This window comes from Pseudopodoces humilis, chromosome 1 (genome assembly GCF_049639895.1).
Source record: "Pseudopodoces humilis isolate 2021_Gansu_Grassland_sample_001 chromosome 1, ASM4963989v1, whole genome shotgun sequence".
In the NCBI taxonomy this organism is placed as follows: domain Eukaryota; kingdom Metazoa; phylum Chordata; class Aves; order Passeriformes; family Paridae; genus Pseudopodoces; species Pseudopodoces humilis.
The window spans coordinates 94,182,528-94,200,508 of NC_142200.1; the positions used below are offsets into that span (position 1 = coordinate 94,182,528).

At 33.9% G+C, this 17,981-nt stretch overlaps 1 protein-coding gene across 3 annotated transcripts in view; it reads left to right on the forward strand.

The window, feature by feature from the left end:
- Window positions 1–17,981, forward strand: part of ATP9B (ATPase phospholipid transporting 9B) — a 154,139-nt gene that overhangs the window by 22,782 nt on the left and 113,376 nt on the right. For all 3 annotated transcript variants that reach the window (XM_005525241.3, XM_014254567.2, XM_014254568.2), the window contains exons 3-6: window positions 1,729–1,879; window positions 5,290–5,403; window positions 8,986–9,094; window positions 17,790–17,848. In XM_005525241.3, the coding sequence (XP_005525298.2) occupies window positions 1,729–1,879; window positions 5,290–5,403; window positions 8,986–9,094; window positions 17,790–17,848 (433 nt within the window). The remainder of the gene's footprint in view (window positions 1–1,728; window positions 1,880–5,289; window positions 5,404–8,985; window positions 9,095–17,789; window positions 17,849–17,981) is intronic.

Consider the following 17,981-nt stretch of genomic DNA (forward strand, 5'->3'; position numbering starts at 1 on the left):
TTTACAGACCTTGAGTGAAATTACTTTGGTTTTATGTAAGCTACTCTGTTCCAAGGATATGTTCCTTTACTTTTCTTACAATAAACGTCTTGAGAGTTAAATTTTATTAGAGACATAGAATCAGAATGATTTGGACCTCTAAAGATCATCTATACCAGCTGTGCTGGCATGGGCACGGACATCTTTCACCAGATCAGGGTGCTCAAAGACCCCAGAGTCAATAGAGAACGTTCACTCTCAAGCAGTAGTGCAACTGGTTCTTTGAGTGAAAATAGTTCCATTTTAGAGATTGTTCTTGACATGTAACTTTTGGTTGTGACTTCTGTTTTCTTACAGGTATGTATGAATACATATGAACAGGTTGATTATAGAGAATTACTCCAGTAAATATTGCTGAGGTGATTGGATTGTAAATTTCTCTCTTGTTCTCAGGCAGATTCTTCCTGTCAGTTTGAATAAAATTTGTAAGAATTTCCTAACAGTTGTTTACTTTTTGCTGCATCAAAAATATTGCCAGCATATTCAAAAACCTCACTAGAAATTGTTTCTCATGTCAACTTCATCAGCTGATGTAACTGAAATCTGCTGTTATCAGCTCAGTCAACTGCAGTAGCTGAAGAGCAGGGAAGGCCTGTCTGCTCAGTGCTCCTGATGCACTTGCCTCAAACAAACTCCCAATGTGACTGAGGCACCTTCTCACTGTATTAATGAATAAATACAGGTACATTTTCCTTTAATGTATGACATTGTAAACCAAGAGTGTGCAATGTACAGCAAACCCACTTTTCTTTGCAAATGATCTCTGGATGGTCTTTCTGCCTTGGTAGGTAGTCCTAGCAAGTACTAAAACTAATTACATTATGTGGGCTGAGTCACACCCGTGTTTTTTCCTTGTTTTACAAATAGTCTGTTGAGCCTCAGAGGCATGATTCCATTTGCCAGCTTTTCTTCCTCCTTGTTGTGACCCCTTCCCACCATTCCTGTATCCTTGTCCAAAATGCAGTTGTTTTAAGGTTGCTGTGAGCTGTTCTCTATCTCGCTACTCATGGTTTAGACTTCTTCAGTGGATTTGTAAATGGCTAGGCAAGCATGCTGTTCCTTTCTTCTGTGAACTGAAGTTCTTGCATTGCAGATTATTGTGTGATCTGCATTTATATAGTGGGCTTGTTTTGAATGGTTTTCTCTTTTTGTTTGTTAGGTTTGGTTTGTTTTTTTTTAAATATTTGACAGTATGACATTAGCAGTGGTATGGAAGAAACTGAAGATTTGCTAATTATGTGGTAATTGTATCCAAAGCTGCTGAAATCTTTTGAAATGTGTCAAACAGAAGCCTTATTTCCTCTTCAATCATTAGCATAATCTGAGTGTTAGTAATCCAAGATAAAGAGTTTATCCAGAGGACTAAAATGTATGATGCAGAATCTTATTAACAGAATATTGCAGAAGTTTTTGAACCTGTGTCAGGGTAAGATGTAGTGAAACTTCTCATTAGTATATTAGGATTTTCTGCAAATAATGTGTGTTTATATATGTGTGTGTCTGGGTGAGTTCAGTTCTCTGAATTGCCCTAAATATTAGAAGCTAACATCATGCTTGTTTATTTAGATGTGGCCAACATTTTTTAGCCTGTTTTTCATAGATATTTGCCTTCAATGGTTCCAGGTTGGAAACTGTCATCTTGTATAGTACATTTTTAGTTTTAATATATACAATTGTCTTTCTTTTCAGTTGTTCTGATTGGCTGATAAACATTTGTCGAAGAAAGAAAGACCTGAAGGCTCGCACAGTGTGGCTTGGGTGTCCTGAAAAGTGTGAAGAAAAGTACCCCAAAAATGCCATAAAAAATCAAAAGTACAACATCTTTACCTTTATACCTGGGGTAAGGCCACTAAACATTTTCTGGTGTTGGGCTGACTGTATATTCTGTAGTGTTTTTTGGCTATTCCACAAAAAGATAATTTTTTTTGCCCAGGTCCTTCTTTTTCTTTCTATATTTGTCTCAATGACTTCAATGAAAATTAACAGTTGAGAGCAAGGATGCATTTTTATTAAATTGTTTGGTTTCCAAAGGGATATGTATTTAATTACAGTTTGAGTGATTGGAATTCAGGGAAGCTTTTGAAATTTGAGATGGGTTTCTTTGCACTTTTGTATCCATCATTAGAAATTTGTAATCCTTTTTAAAAAAGAAACACTTCTGCATGCAAAAGATTGACTTCAATTGAGAAGAAAATAGTTGAAAATTACAATTTAGTCCCATGGATCTTTTCTCATACTCCTTGCCATTGTTAGTATAATAAATAATGAATTCCAGAATGGACAGCTCCTTAAAGGACAAAAACAATTAACATCTTCAGTTTGTATCACAAGTAGGCCTAGTTTGGTACTTTTCAGAGTTAAATTTGTTATTGCAGTCTTTTTTGCAGGTATTTTTGACTATGAGTGCAGTTCTTCAGCAAATACTTATGTTGTGGAGTGAAAAGCTTTTTTTGTCACTTTTTTCATAAGAAGCCATATTGCATCTTAATTTCAGTTTTTTGCTTGTACTTTTTACTGTGTATATGAAGACAAAAAAGACATAACAGTTTTGTCTAGTTCATAGTTTCTTAAAAAAATGTGTTGTTATAATGAAATTTAGTAACAGAGAAACAACTTTTGAAACTAAAGTAGTTAAACCTAAAAATGTATCCTACTGTGATACTATAAATTTTAGTATTACACTCTTACTCATTTTTACAAATACCATCCAAGAGTCCTGTGTCCCATAGCAAAAACTGAATGTCTTGTACTTTTGAATACAGAAATGCTTTGTCTTAAATTTTTTATTTAAGTGATTATGCTGATTTGTAAGAGTATTGATTATATTCTTCTGGCCTCTTTAGTCCAATGACTGGCAGGTGTTTTGTAATGCATTTCCTTATTAAAACAACAAAAAAAATTAATGGCCTTGTAATTAAGACTGATCTCCTGTCAGGAAAATAAAATGTCACTTATCACATGTGGATAAATATTCTCATTATTATTGGACAAAGTAAATGTTTTCTTCCAAAGTTTAAATTATTAAATACGCTGAAATTGGTTAAGCCACATATGCTTTCCTAAAGGTCACAAAATTCATTAAGCATATAGTAGGCCATTGATTATTGCAACTAGAAATCTGCAGTGTAGATTACAAATCATGAACCAGATTCACGTTCCTTATGGGGATCAGCTGTACTTTGCAATTCCCTGTTGTGAGAGTGAATGTTTGTTCTTTTTTGATCTTTCAAAAATTATGGTTTTACCAAATAAGTCAGATTTTTGATTTGGTGCTACTATTTGAAAACTCAATAATAACTTCAAAATTTAGTGAGATCCTAAATGTAAATAAAGCCCAATAGCTGGCGAAAATGAAATGTTTTCAGATTTTAATTTTAGATACAAATTAAGACTTCTCATTTATTAGAATAAAGTATTATATATATAATAATATTATAACATAAAAATATACTAGAATATTGGTTCCAAACCCATAAATCTAATAAAGTCATAAATATCCGCTCCAGTGATCTATTCTGGTTGAAATTTTTATCGTGTGAAATTTTGTGTTCTCTTCTATGGTTTTTTAAACATTGAGGCTGGCAGTGGGTAATATTCAGTGATTTCATATCCAAATACAAACTTAAAATAATGCTTAGGTTAACAGAATTTTACTTGCTGGCTAAAAGAGCTGTAACAATTCCAAAATATCAGCTAATTTCTGAGCATTACATAAAATACTTGCTATTTTTTCCTTTATATCAGTCTGTTCAATTTACATTTACATTTTCATATCCATCTTCATACAGCTGCTTAGGAATTATCCATGAGTTTCCATAAAATATATCTTCTGTGATGGACAGGTACCTTCCCTGATATGAGGCAGATACCTTCCCTGAACTTCAAGGCAGTAGTTTTATGTAGCTGGAGACTTTTCAATTTGCTTAACTGGACTGAAGTGCTTAGCTTTGTATTGAATGAACTGTCAGTGGTCTGCTAGGATTCAAAAGATTTGTAGGAAGGTGCATTTTAACTTCCATCTTCTACAAGATCTGCTTTCTCCTAAAGTACTGTTTGTATTTTTCTTCGACCTGCTGTATCAAGTTTTTGTAAACGGTAAAGCGTATTAGCAGAAATGAGTGTATGAAGTTCAACAGGATCAACATAAGATGCAGGTTCAGCCTGAAATACTTCCATTTTGGAAGAAGGCTCTGACCTTTCTGAAAACTTCTGCCTTAACTTTTTTACCTTTAAATTTTATTGGTAATTTGTGAAATAGTGTTCCATGCTCTGAAAAAAAATAATCTTATGCTTGGAGGCTGTTTAAGTAGTCTCTAGCTGAACTGGAAGATTTGAGATATCACTACTTTGTTGTGCCTGCCAGAAAGACACTTTGAACTTTCCGGAATATTTTTTCCTAGTACATAGGTTTTTACATAATTAAGTAATAACATTGGACTAGTAAGAGCAATAAATATGAGTCAAACGACTTTGATTTTTATGCAGAAGTCATTGTAATATTAACAGAATTATAAGATTAAAAGATGGAGACAATCTCTAAATGTGGCTCTTTGATCAATTTTGAATGTTTTATCTTTGAAATAATTGGTTATTCATTTCCTTAAGTCTCCAAGCTCAGTAACCGCTTCTCTTAATGCTGCTGGAGGTATCATGTTACCCTGGCTTACTGAAGAAATATGTGAAGTCTTTGAGGATTCAAAATTCTATAAAATGAATAATGTTCTTAGCATTATAATTACAACCAAAGCGATCTTGAGAACATGTGCTTGCTGAAGTGGTGCTTTTAATTACCGAAAGAATCTCTGCATCTGTCATTGCTTTGGAGTATGGGACAATGTATTCTGTGATAAGTCCAGTGTGGCTTCACTTAAAAATTGGATAATTAGCTCTGAGTTTAGACCAAATCTTTGTTTTGGTAATAAATATATCTTAGTACCTATATTTAAATCTTTGCACAGTGATCTTGATACATAATCCAGTTTTCAAAATACTCAAAATTTGGCAAATTGCTTTTTCAGAGTGAAAAGAGGCAGTACTATCAATGGATTTTTCTCAACAAAAATAGCAGTATAATATTAAAATAATGCAGTAGTGTGTGATGATATATAACATATTGTGCTGCATAAGTACTGTAATAATACCAACTATAATAGTATGACATACAATGCTTTTATATTTCCTATCATGAAAAAGTCTACTTGATGTATGAGTACAAATTTTGATGTTTATCTACTTTCTTTTTCATTTTAGGTTTTATACGAACAGTTCAAGTTTTTCTTGAATCTCTATTTTCTCGTCGTGTCCTGCTCACAGTTTGTACCAGCACTGAAAATAGGCTACCTGTACACGTACTGGGCTCCTCTGGTAAACAGAAAAATACTATTAACTAGAAGTTCGGGGGTTTTAACGTCACTGAAAGGTTCATGTCTATGTATGTTGCATAAACCTGTAACTGGTAAACTATAATGGTCAAAGAACAGCACAGAAATAAAATCCTTATTTGAAAGCTGTTGTTTGACAGCCTTCCCTTCCACTTGCCTACTATGCCTCTGCCCCACAGGCAAGGTTGTTTTTGGTAACCAAAACTAATGTCAGTGCATAGTGCTCTGTTCTGCCTTCTGGTCACCGGAGAGTTTAAAAAAAACAACCAGCAAAAAAATCTCCAGCTGCCAGAGAAACATAGTAACATAGGTAATTTGTGTGTTAAATACCTTTCCGTTTATTATAATTTGGTGACTATTTTGTGTTTTCAGATTAGGTCAGAATTGTGAGAATAAATTTTTTTCATTCCTTCTTTATCAGTTTTGATCACAACCTTTTCTCACAAAAATTGAGATAAAATATTTTAAGCTGTGGATTAATCAGGAGGGAATTGTGCCTTGAAAATAAGGTATTAATTAAACATGTTTCTCCTAATTGATCACCCTGCCTTTCTTTTGATATGTCTTTTTATTATTGAGCTCTCTGCAGTATTTTCTTGGGAAACTGCTCAAACCCCTTGCTTCTGACTCAGGCTTCTTAAGGCTTGAAAACTGAATTCTCTTCAGAGGAGACCCTTTTGGTAGTCTGCCAGCTGTATTGCCATGATTCGGAATTATTTTCTTATTTGTAACCAGATCATTACCTTTTTTTTTCTTCTTCTTCCTAGTCCCTTCACACTAGGTTTAAAGGCAGGAAGAGCAAATGCCTTATGTTTTAAATTTTTTAAAAAAAATAGGTGTTTTTCAGTAGCATTTATTCTCAGTAGTGTTCAAGAGGAACTGTGACATGCTGACTGCTTGAGTAAAGGTCGTTCTTAACAAGTCAATAGAGTAAATATTTTGGATTGATTTCATTGTTTTAATTGTTGTAGCATGTTTCCTTTTAACTGTGGATAAATGGAGGGACTGTCCTGGGTGTTCTTTCCACCTCTCTTCCCAGACTTTTGCTTCTGCTGCAACAAAAAAAAACAAAACAGTTTCAAGATAGAAAGCTTGTTCAACAGTGGGGTTTTTAATGGATATTTACAAAGTCTTTGTCACTGACACAGTAAGAAAAGAGAGAAGTCAGCCTTGTATGGAAGTTGCTCTATTTACCATGTTGTGCTGTATGCAGCGCTATACATTAGTGGGGTAGTAAATAATGCCAGTAAACCCTTAGCATCTCAGCCCATTTCAATCCTGCTCAAAGAAGGGAGAAAATGCCATATTTTGTGAACACCAGTGACCTGTTCTGTATAAATATGTTTGTCTTATTCAAAGATATTTTGAATTATGCATTCCAGTTTCCACATACAGCTTGAAAATAAACAGTATCTCAGTATGGTTTTTTGCTGAACTTACTTGTTTTTACTTCAGTGCCTTTTCTACTAATAATCAACCTCCAGGTAAAAGGCAGCAAGTGAATGTTGAGCAAAGCTAAGCATCTATGACAAAAATACAAAACATTTAATATCTGTTGGTCTGCTTTTGCTGCTTAACAGATAAATTTAGAATTTTTTGAAGGGCATGTAACTACTGATAAATCTTCAGTAATAATCAGAGGAATAGCTATGACTTGTATTTTCTCTCAAAATTTTAAAGAAAAATTGCCCTGATACTTAAACAAAACTGACTAGAAGCTGACTATTGCTGGAACTGTTTTGTGTTTTTTTGATGGTGGTATATGGATTTTGTGGGTTGTTTCGTTAGGATTTTTTTTTGCCTTTGGTTTATTTCAACAGTTTTTTACAACACAGATGCACTTAGATGAATCCCCAAAGTTCTTAAAACAAGACTATTTTGCTAATTTATTTTCAATTGCTCTAGGGAATGAACTTCTCATTTCCACTCCACCATATAAAGGTTTTAAAGCATACAGGTTTGATTGTAGGCAGTACACTAAAGATACTTACCTGCTTACGTTCAAGGAAGATGACAGGTTCCCTTGTTAAACTGGCTTCACAATTGTACACACTCCTTTGGAAGAATATCAGTTTCTGTTGAGCAAATGAGTAAAAACAGAAGTGTCTTGCTAAAATTGTTCCTCACAGTCATGGTCAGCTGTACGCAGCTGCTCAGCAAGGGGATGTTAGGGGAAATTCTTTGAAGTAGCACCTTGCATTCGGTGTTTTTGATTACTGTTTAGTAACAAGGTGTGTGCAAATGAGAAATATGTTTGTAGATGCTTCAGGAGTGCCCTTTTTTATGCTGCCTAAATATCTATATTGCCAAAGCATATGAAAATGCTTCTGTGAGAAAGGAAGAGAATTTGATTTTTCATTCAATTATGCCTGGGAAGTAAAATGAGAATGCTTTTTGCATAGGCCATTTTTTGTTCTATGTAGTTCTACTATAATTGTAGCCAATGGAAACTTGAACAAAAAAGTAGTGCTTAACTATAAGGTCACAGCTGAATAAGACTTGGAACTTTGGACTGGAACTGCAAAACAGTCCTAAAATCCATAGGAGGATTTTAGTCAACACTCTTTCAGGAAAGCTCTTTCACTCCTTTTGTATTGCTGGGACATTAGGGGAAGTTTGGCAAACCGGGCTTCTGCAAGAGAAGTCTAATGGCACAAATTTTCTTCTGTAAATTAATGGCGGTTATCTGAAGCTAGATAGATAATGTAGAATCTTATTTGTTGGTGGATTTGTTAATATTTGAATTTTGTATCCATCTTATTCAAAATAATGAAGACCTTTTTACTAGTGAAAATCTTATTTCTCTGTCACTGATGGAGAAAAGCTCAAGTGCTGAGTCTAAGCCAGAAAATCTGATCTTAGGAGGTTTAGAGAGGTAGAGAGGGAATTTATATGCTTATCCCTGAATTGTTCTTTGTTTTTTAGCTTTCCACCCTTTCTAGCCAAAGACCATCACCACTAAGTGAAGCACTCTGTGCGTTTCCAGTAGAAGCTGCAGTGGCATTGTCCTATGAAAGGAGCAGCCAAAGCATTTAGACACTTTGTTTTTCAGAACAAATCCCCTTTTTCTTCGTCCATATTTGTGATGTGTTACTAAATTACTACATATAAGATGAAGAATTATTAAACTAGCCATCCATTTATCCTTTTCTATGTATTAGGAAAAAGACAATTTTTCAACACTAGAATTAGAGGCTTTTTAAATGTTTTTGGTAAAGCCCTAAAGTTTGTGGACGATAATGAAATATGCTTATTGAAACTGTAAAGGCTGTTTTTAAGTAATCCAAAGCATCTTCCTTTCTTGCATTTTGAAATGCTGTCTAAGTTATGTATATTTGGACAGCTAGTTATTCTAATTATATCTGTACAATGTGCAAGTATGATTTTATTTTTCCTAGACTAAACCAAGGTACTACTTTAACTTATTGAAGGAAAGACTCAAATCCAAATTAGAAAAGAAAAGTAAATGTTCTAAGCACATGTTCTTACTCTGTGTAGTATTCCTACTTGTCTGTTTCTATTCTGGCACTGAAAATTCTGAACTGCATAATTGTATCTTTAACAGGGATTTGTTTTGACGGTCACAGTGGTACGGGAAGCTGTTGATGAATTTCGACGTTACAAGAGAGACAAAGAAATGAACTCACAGTTGTATAGCAAGCTGACAGTACGAGGTTAGCAACACCATTTGTATAAATCCTTAAAATATTTCATCTTTTTCTTATATACACATTTGCAGGCTTTCAGTTCAAAGAAATAACTAACAGTTTCAAGTTGTAATACTCAGAATGATATTGAACTAAAAAAAGCATGTGATTTCCCTTAGACAAGTATGATTGTTAAATTTGGCCTGTTTATGAATTTTAATAAATGGTTGTTTATCAAAGAAAGATGTATGTCTATAATTTTATATATTTTTTAAGGATTCTGCTGTTTAGTACCCCTACTTCAAAGTGAAGTTTATCTCTGATGCTGAACAGTAAACAATATTGTCATCTATGTAAAAAGCATATATAGGAAATAAGGGAGCAGTAAATAATTAAACTAATTAAAATTCCTTAGAGCTTTTCAGATTTGGTCGATATATTAGTGCGTAAGAAAAGGAAGGTGTATTGTGAGTCAGCTTCAATATCAAAAATATTTATTTGAATTTTTACATGTAATTCGAAGGCTGTGTGATCATGCAATATCAGGAACTGCCAGTTTTCTTTAATGAAAGAAGAAATCAGTTATGACTTTGTTTGGACTCAACACCTTTAACAGGTTTTCATGAAGACTTTTAAGGAAGTGAAGCACTTCAGATGTGAAGTGATGATTAAATTTGGTAGGATATTTTAAATTTTCAACATGGGCATGAGAGAGAACTATTCAATGCTCTTCACTTTTATGTGCTTAGCACTTTCTACTGTTAGATTCAGAACAGAGTGCCACATAGAAAGATGCCAAAAAATAATGAATAACCTATTATCAAATCTAATGAATAACCTTACAATATGATCTTACTATTACCATTGAAAGGTTATTTTTTTTTTCTCTGATAAGGATTTTCCTTGGCATAAAAATTCTAAAAGTGGGAGGTTAAGGGAATGTGAGGTTGCAGCTCAGGCAGTTAGAGTATATGGCAGCCGTTGTGCTGAATGTAAAATTTTTTTACTTCTTCCCAGCACACATTTCAGTGCATTTTTTAGTATATCTTGGTGAATATTTTCTGATAGTCAGTGGGAAGAGTAACATCACCATGGCTTGGAATCTTGATTAGAAACTAAACTCTTGGAGTAGCTCTGGATAATATTCTTTCCAGAAGAAAAATGAATGAAAAACTTGTAATATAACACAAGTATGTTCTTTGTGTTCCCATTTTTTGGAATAATTGGAAGGTAGACAAGCAGTCAACAGTCTCATTAGTGATGGCATAACCTAGCAGCTGAGAGGCATTCACACTGCTTCCTTACAGTATGGACACTTGCATTGTTTTCTGGAGTTTCCATACTGACAGGAGTAACTTTAGGAAATAGTCTCATGTTCTTCCTTTCCTTGTCAGTCTGAAATAGTGTTATCAACATTTAATAATACAACTGTTAAAATTTGGCACATGGGACAACTGGCATAGCTATAATTTGTTTAACACAAGGTTTGCACTGCTGGCATCTAGATCTTTTTTACAGTCATTAATATAGTCTGTTAGGAAATGGAATCTTAACAGCTTTTGTTTCAAAGTTGTAATTTAAACTGCTAGTTGGCCTATTCGTTTTTTAGATCTGCTATGGGAGGCCACTGAACACTCACCTTGAGACAGATAGTACAATCAGTACAATCCTACCCTATTCAGCAACAGTGTTAGTAATCTGAAATTCTTAATTCAGGAAGCACATGTATAGTTTATAGTTACCTTTACCATGTAAATGTCAAGACTGATATTTGCTCTTTCAAAAGCAAAGTTTGGTGCCTTTTATGCTTCTCTTTTTTAAACTCATGTTTAGAGTTAATAGACATTTAAGTAACATTTAAGTAGAAGTTTTGGATTGCAATTTCTTCTTTCCCTACTCATGAAATATTTTGTGAGGGTATAAATATTTGAAAAACCCTTCATTTTGTGACTTCTAGAAATAAGGAAGTTGTCAATGAAAATTTGGTTTGATCACCTTAGAGATTTAAAAGTACTGTACAGTAGAGTATAGGTAAAGCCCAGCAGTTATATGAGGAACTGACACATGGAGAGCAGGGACTTATTTAAAAAGCTTATTAAAAGAAGCTTTAAAAATGCCCCTTTTTAAAAAAAAAATTATATCAGCTTTTAATCTGCAAGAATGTTTGTCTATTTTGACTTCAAGATTTTGGTGTCAGTGCCATCATGCATTCATACTTCGTTTTTGTTCTGTTTTGTGAGGTTTTTCAAGACTGATCTTCTACAGAAGTAAAGATTCAACAGCTCTGCTTACAATGAACTCTGAATGCCATGTTGACAATTATGTGTGATCACTGGCCTAACAATGTTTTGGGTAATGACCAATTTTAAGAGTGAAAACATTACTGCAGTCACCACTCAAAATTGTACTACATGTTGCCAGAAACCCATATATAAAATAATGAGTAGTGATAAATTGCATTTTTCCTAATATAGGGCTCTTCCATAATGCGATATTCTGAAACAGAGATATAATTTTGATACAGAAAAATGGGACTACTTCCCATGATAATATAAGACGAAATTTTTTTACATGTTTCAAAAGCATGTAGATTTATCTGTGTAAATTAATAAAGTCATGTGCTCCTCTTCCATACACTATTTTTAAAAATAACTTTCAATATAATTACCTAATTTTTAATATTGACAGTATTCTTCAAGTGGAAAAAATTGGTTAGGCCTACTATACTAAAGTACAGGCTAATGGTTTGGAGAAAGAAGGCTTTGTTACTTGTGAATGAACAAACTTGATACTGATTTAATTCAAAGCCTGAAAACTGATGCTGCTCTTAAGAGTCACTTTTCAGAGTGGAACTGCACTTTATACTGCTCCAGCATCTTTTTTTTTCCCTAATGATTTTATGACTTGTGCTAGTTTTACAGTGTTTTATTTGAAATATTTATTATTTCCATCTCAAAGTTAGAGAAACTGACATAGAGATGTTAAGCAGGTTGCCCGTGCTCAAACTGGAAAGTAGGAGAACTTAAAATTAACAATGTTCAGTGTTCAGTTTTGGTTGATAAAAGTGAAAATTTAATGAAAATAATTTCTAGTTAGTTGTTTTCCAAATTATGTGTATACAAATGGAAAGTATTAGTCGCAATAGAAGTTATTGGGATCTAAATTATGATTAATTACTTTCATAAAGATAGTGTGGGTAGGCTGGTTTGTAAACTAAATTTTTTTTATGTAGTGCTGCAGTAGATTAAAATTCAGAAGTCTGTGACTATCTATCAGGCTTGACTTTCTGTTGGAGTCTTCCTTAGTCTTGGGAAATCCTAAACATGTAAAACATATAAAACATGTAAATGCTGTCTTATGACTTGCATGTTGCTAGTGTAAGAACTACCAACTTTCGAAGATAAGGGTATTCACAGTAGTAACTCTTGAAGACTTAGAATTTCTTTCTAGTAATTCAAAAACTTGAATAAGTATTTGTTCTAATTACACTTACTAAATAATAATGAGCTTCTCAGAGTGGGAAATCAAAGGAGAATGGGACATATCTTTTAAGTCTTCCTTATTTGTAGTTGGACAGGTATTGGCCAGATTAACATCCATAGGCTAATTCTGATTCATGAGATTTCCAGTGATATGCAGTTCCCTATTTGTCATGTAACATGGAAAAGCTCAGTCACTCCTTGTTGAATTTGCAGTGTGTAGCTTTGCACTTTTTGAGTTGGTGAACCTGCTAAACATGAAGTTTGAATTGAATTTTAATTTTTCAACCCTTCATGGCAAGTGATGAAACATGCAAATCAGTAAATGCATTGAAGTTTTTAAGTGAGCAAGTCAATTAATTCTACCTTGTCTCATGTCTGTCATGTGATTCTTTTCCCTTGTTTACTTGATTATGGTATCAGATATATTACATTGTTCAGTGTATGAGGAATTCTGCTGTCCTAATCTTATTGAGGTGTTTGCAGCAAAATCTGTTTTGCTGCAAATGTAAGTCTGCAGATCCTTAATAGACAGTTTTCAGTCAGCATTCAAGTTTAAGCTGTAAGGAGGAATTTCTGTTTCAGAGCAGTTCACCTGCATGTCCTTTTTTAAGTAGAAAACTGCAATGGGAAAAAAAATTAAACCTGGGCATGCAGGTTTGGGAGGTCTTCTGTTTTTCTTACCTATAGGGCCATTATACATTTGACACAGTTTCTTCTCTCAAGCACTTAGGTGTGATCAGTTAAGTGCCTATAAAAGACTGCTATTCTGAAGCAGAATCACCTCAAATTTAGAAACACACTATTATCTATTTCATTAGCCTGTGAAAAGCCAACTGGATAATAAAATTGTGAAGCAACTTTAACTCTTCTTTTTTCCCTTTCCATTCTTGAAGCTGGCAGTTTGGAAGCTTTCCTAGTTAGGTTTATCTGCACAGTGTTACTGAAGCTTCCAAGAAAAAGAAGATCAAGAAGAAAATAATGTACAACTACTAGTGGCAGAAGAGGCTTGCATCTGTCACTTTCTCATCATGTTTAATATGTTGCAGAACTCTTGCTTTGCAACCTGCAAAGCAAAAGAAAAGTTACATGTCAGGAGAGATAAGTTTAATGAAATTCCATCCAGGATTCAAGTGTGAAAGACTTAGGTCTTGGCTGTATCCTTAAAGATTATTAAGGAATGAAACAAAGTTGAAAACATACATTTAAAACTGTATGAAATTAAGAAAATATCAATAACCAGTAATACAAGAGGAAAAAGTATGAAAGCTAGTATGTTTCTTTTGGAGACTTACAGTGATTTCAATTTTTTTTTTTTTTGTTAGAATTTCAGCTCTTCAAGAACAGCTTGTCCCTCTGCTTTGAAAAGCCAGTGCATTAAGAAACCACACTATATCTGAATCTAGAGGTACAACATTAGGTCTTTATTCCTTGTAACATTTCAGACCTCCTGATGACATTATTCCTGGTATTCAGACCCTTTGGAACAGTTTTTAAGTTTCTAAAAAATTATACAAATTTCATCTGATTAGGGAATCAGTAGTAACAACAGAAACAGAACTTGAAATTTTAATGTAAGAAAGAATTCAAAATAGAGATCAGAAGAGAGGAGAAATCAAGGGCACTGTTATTCCACATTTTTGCAGCATTGAGGAGATTGAGTAAGAAAGAATTTTACCCAAGAGCAGACAGAACATATAGGAGAGAAGCTAGGAAGCTTTTTTGTAGAGTTTTACAGTTGATGGAAGACTAACCTCACTTCACTATATAAGATGGATTTTGAAAGACCAACCTGCAGACAGCACTTGCTCTGAAAGATCAGCATCCTCACCTTGGAGTCACTGGAACTTTAAGTTTTCCCTCACTGCCTGCCTGCTCTGTTTTCCTCCAACTCCCCATTACATTGCGTGTCCTCTAATTATGCTGATAGTTCGGGCTATTAGATATCAGGAAGAACTTTCATACAGTCTATACTGCCACCAGTCAGGAGTTTTGTATTTATGGGTTAGAGACAAGCACTATTGCTAACTCCACAAACAGTACTTCAGACAGTATTAAAGGTACCATGGGTAAGGTGTAATAGCAACTTTAAAAGAATTTGAAAATGCTGTTTTCAGAAGTATCTATTCTTTCAAGAGTAGCGGTCAGGTGGTGAAGACACTTTTTAATAAAAAGAAGCATAATTTATACCCACATTTTGTTTACTTCATTTCCTAATTTTTTGTGTGAAGTACTTGTTAGCTCATATGAGATATTTATTAGTTTTTCAAATCATTGCAGTTCATTTAAACTGGCTTTTTCTTGGGAGTAAAATGACTTACTACAGACACATTTCAGTGTTCCTGTTCTGTGTAATTTTATACATTGCTTTGGGCGAAAGCCTTGTGCCTTGGTGGACTATAAAGTCTGGATGCGCAGCCACTTCTGACAGCTTTGGACTTTTTATTGGTAATTACACAGATGGTGAAGTGTGTTTTGCTACAGAGATGTTTTTAGAGAAAAAATAGTTTGCAAAAATAATTTATGCAGTGAATAACACTCAGTGTGTTTTTTTTCTAAATGCATCTTCACTAAGATGTAGTATTGCATTATTTTAATGTTCTCTGAAATGGTATCTAATGAGTCTCATTTTTGCTAGCCTAAAAGAAAGTGTTATGTGTTGACATTCCAGAATTTTAAGTCACTTTTTTAATTATTGCCACATTTTACCATTTAGTATTTGGTGTAATATATCCTGCCATTCAAATTTATTGTAGGATTGTTCTGTATGTATGTAAGGCCTTTTCCTTATGAGAGGATGTACAGGATGGTCCAACAAGACTTGTTAGTGTCTAATAAAGAGAGCATTCTGTTCTGTTATACTAAGCCACCTAGAAAACACTCTGATAAGGAAAATTTCAGTTCCTGGAGTTGCTAGATTAAGTACAAAGGTGCAGTGTGGGTTCCTCTTGGTATACTTGGCACCAAAGTCTTTGCTTTATGTCTGCCCTACATCATGTTGCACATGAACATTCTACCTTCTCTTGGCCTCTCAGGCCCAGTGTCCTTTGGTCCTTACTGTAGGTGCAGTTATGGCTTGACTGTGGAAAATCTGATGGTTTAAGCTGGTAAAATTGCCAGTAGTTGCATTTGGTTAGTACCTCTTGAGTAGTTTTGCTCATACATGACTGTATGGGTGCTGTAGATCTGAGACTTGACATAGCTTATACTAGAATTTTTGTGGCTGTTACTGCTGTAATCAAGTGATTGACTGATAAATTGATGAAAATTGTTAGCAGAAGAATGGAAAACAATAGAGAAAATGCTGTCCTTTTGGTAAAGCCAACAGACTTAGAAAGCAAAGTAACATTACTATGTTTTCTTCTGGTATATACTATTCACTTCTAGTCAAAACTTCGGATTTTTTAAGGAGAGTTCACAGGTTTGTGCAGGTAAGCAGGTGAAATATGTTGATTTTATGTCAGACTTTTCCTTTAGTGATTCAGCTTTAGTATTAGTTACTTTAAATAAAAAAAAACAACAAAACTTTGATACCTTGACACTAATTGCTGATGTTCTTGCTACAGCTTTTTATACCTTCTTGCAGTCTTCTGCTACTTCCTCTCACCTCACAAATGCATCTGTTGAAGATAGAATTTATTTTATATTTGAGAGTGGAGGACAGAAAACGCTTGTGGCAACTGAAAAATGGAACTAGTGTAGAAGGTCACTATCGGTAACAAAGTCTGGCTCTCAGAAGTAACTTTGCAGACAGGCCAAACAAAAATTGTGATTTTCGTGACACTGCACATTTTAGAAGTGCTATTTTAATGGAAAATGTATTAAATATTAGCTATATATCACAGGAATGCATCTATTATTGACTGAATTAGAATTAAAGCAACTGCTGCTTTTGCATAAAATTTTAAAGAACAAGTACTCAAAATAATTACTTATGTGAATCTTACTGCCTTTTACTAAATGTAAATATAAGTATAAAGAATATTGCTGTCTCTTTATTGAGGATTGTAATGAGTAGATCTCATGAATTTGCATCTTACCCTACTTTTTTTTTTGGTTATATTTAGTATAACTGAGATGTGACTGTGCATTGACAAATCTGCTACTCATAGTATTTTTGATTAAACTACAAACTTTTTTCTGTTCATTCTCTACTTTTGTGTGTCTTCTGTTTTAATTCATTCCACCTGTCATTTTGAAATCTGCTACCTTACCATGTTTTGACATACCTGCTGCTTGGAATCATGGTAGTATTTCTGTTCAGGGAATATCATATTTACAGGGGATGTGTTTCAGCTCAGCAGGCTATTCAGACGCGCGTGTGTGTGTGTGTGTGTGTGTGTGTGTGTGTGTGTGTGTCCTCGGGGGATTTTAGCTTTTGGTTGTCTTTAACTCAGGAAAGCAACTTTATTTTGGAGTTGTAGACCTGGGAATAGAACTCCTGAATTCTAATGAGATCAATAGTTACATATTTTGGGCAATAGCTTAACCTCTCTGTCACGGTTTTTCAGTCCATCAAATAAGAATGTTAAAACTTAACAGTCTTGTAAATATTAATACCCTACAGAACGTATGGAAATTAAATTGGAAAAATGTGCTGTGTATATTTTTTGAGTGAGTTGTTCACACCAGTTACTGATTAGGAAGCTTTAGAGAATGAAAATCTTTAGAGAATGAAAATTTCAGCTTTTGATATTTTACTTTTCTAGAATTAAAACCTTAGGCATTTCTTTTACCTCAGAGTTTTATATCTTTTCTACTATAATTGCCAACATTATCAGACAGTGCCAATTCCATCAGGAACTTTAGTGGTCAAGCAAAGTTACCTGTTAGTAACTGGGCTGTGAATAACAACTCATGTGTGTAAGACTTCTCCATGACTATAAAGCTGACAATTCTTGTCAGACACAGAAGTGCTGTCTAGTAGATGTGAAGGATTCCTCTTTGCAGTTTTACAGCTCTATTGCAGGTACTACAGATCAGACTTGAGCATCTCCCATATGTATTTTTTCCTCTAATAACTTGTACAATAGATAACTGGTTACAAAACTGGAATTTTTTTAACCTCTGGGTTATTTATTCAAACTGGTGAAATGTATCAATGTGTTCAGCAGAGAACTGTTTTATATAAATTGTAATATTTTCACTTAACAGTAGCATTATAAATAACACTTGCATTCTGGGATTTATGGTCTTGTTATTCTTTATTAAATGTTGATTACATTTCTTCTCTTTTTTTTAAGGTAAAGTGCAAGTTAAGAGTTCAGACATACAAGTTGGAGACCTCATCATAGTGGAAAAGGTTGATACTTTTAAAATATATTTTAGAGACTAAAGATTATTAACATGCTAATTATCTTCTGAAGAAAAGTGTATCAAGGTACTTATCTGTGAAGTCCTAACTAGCTAGTATTTTAATTCAAGTCCTATTTGAG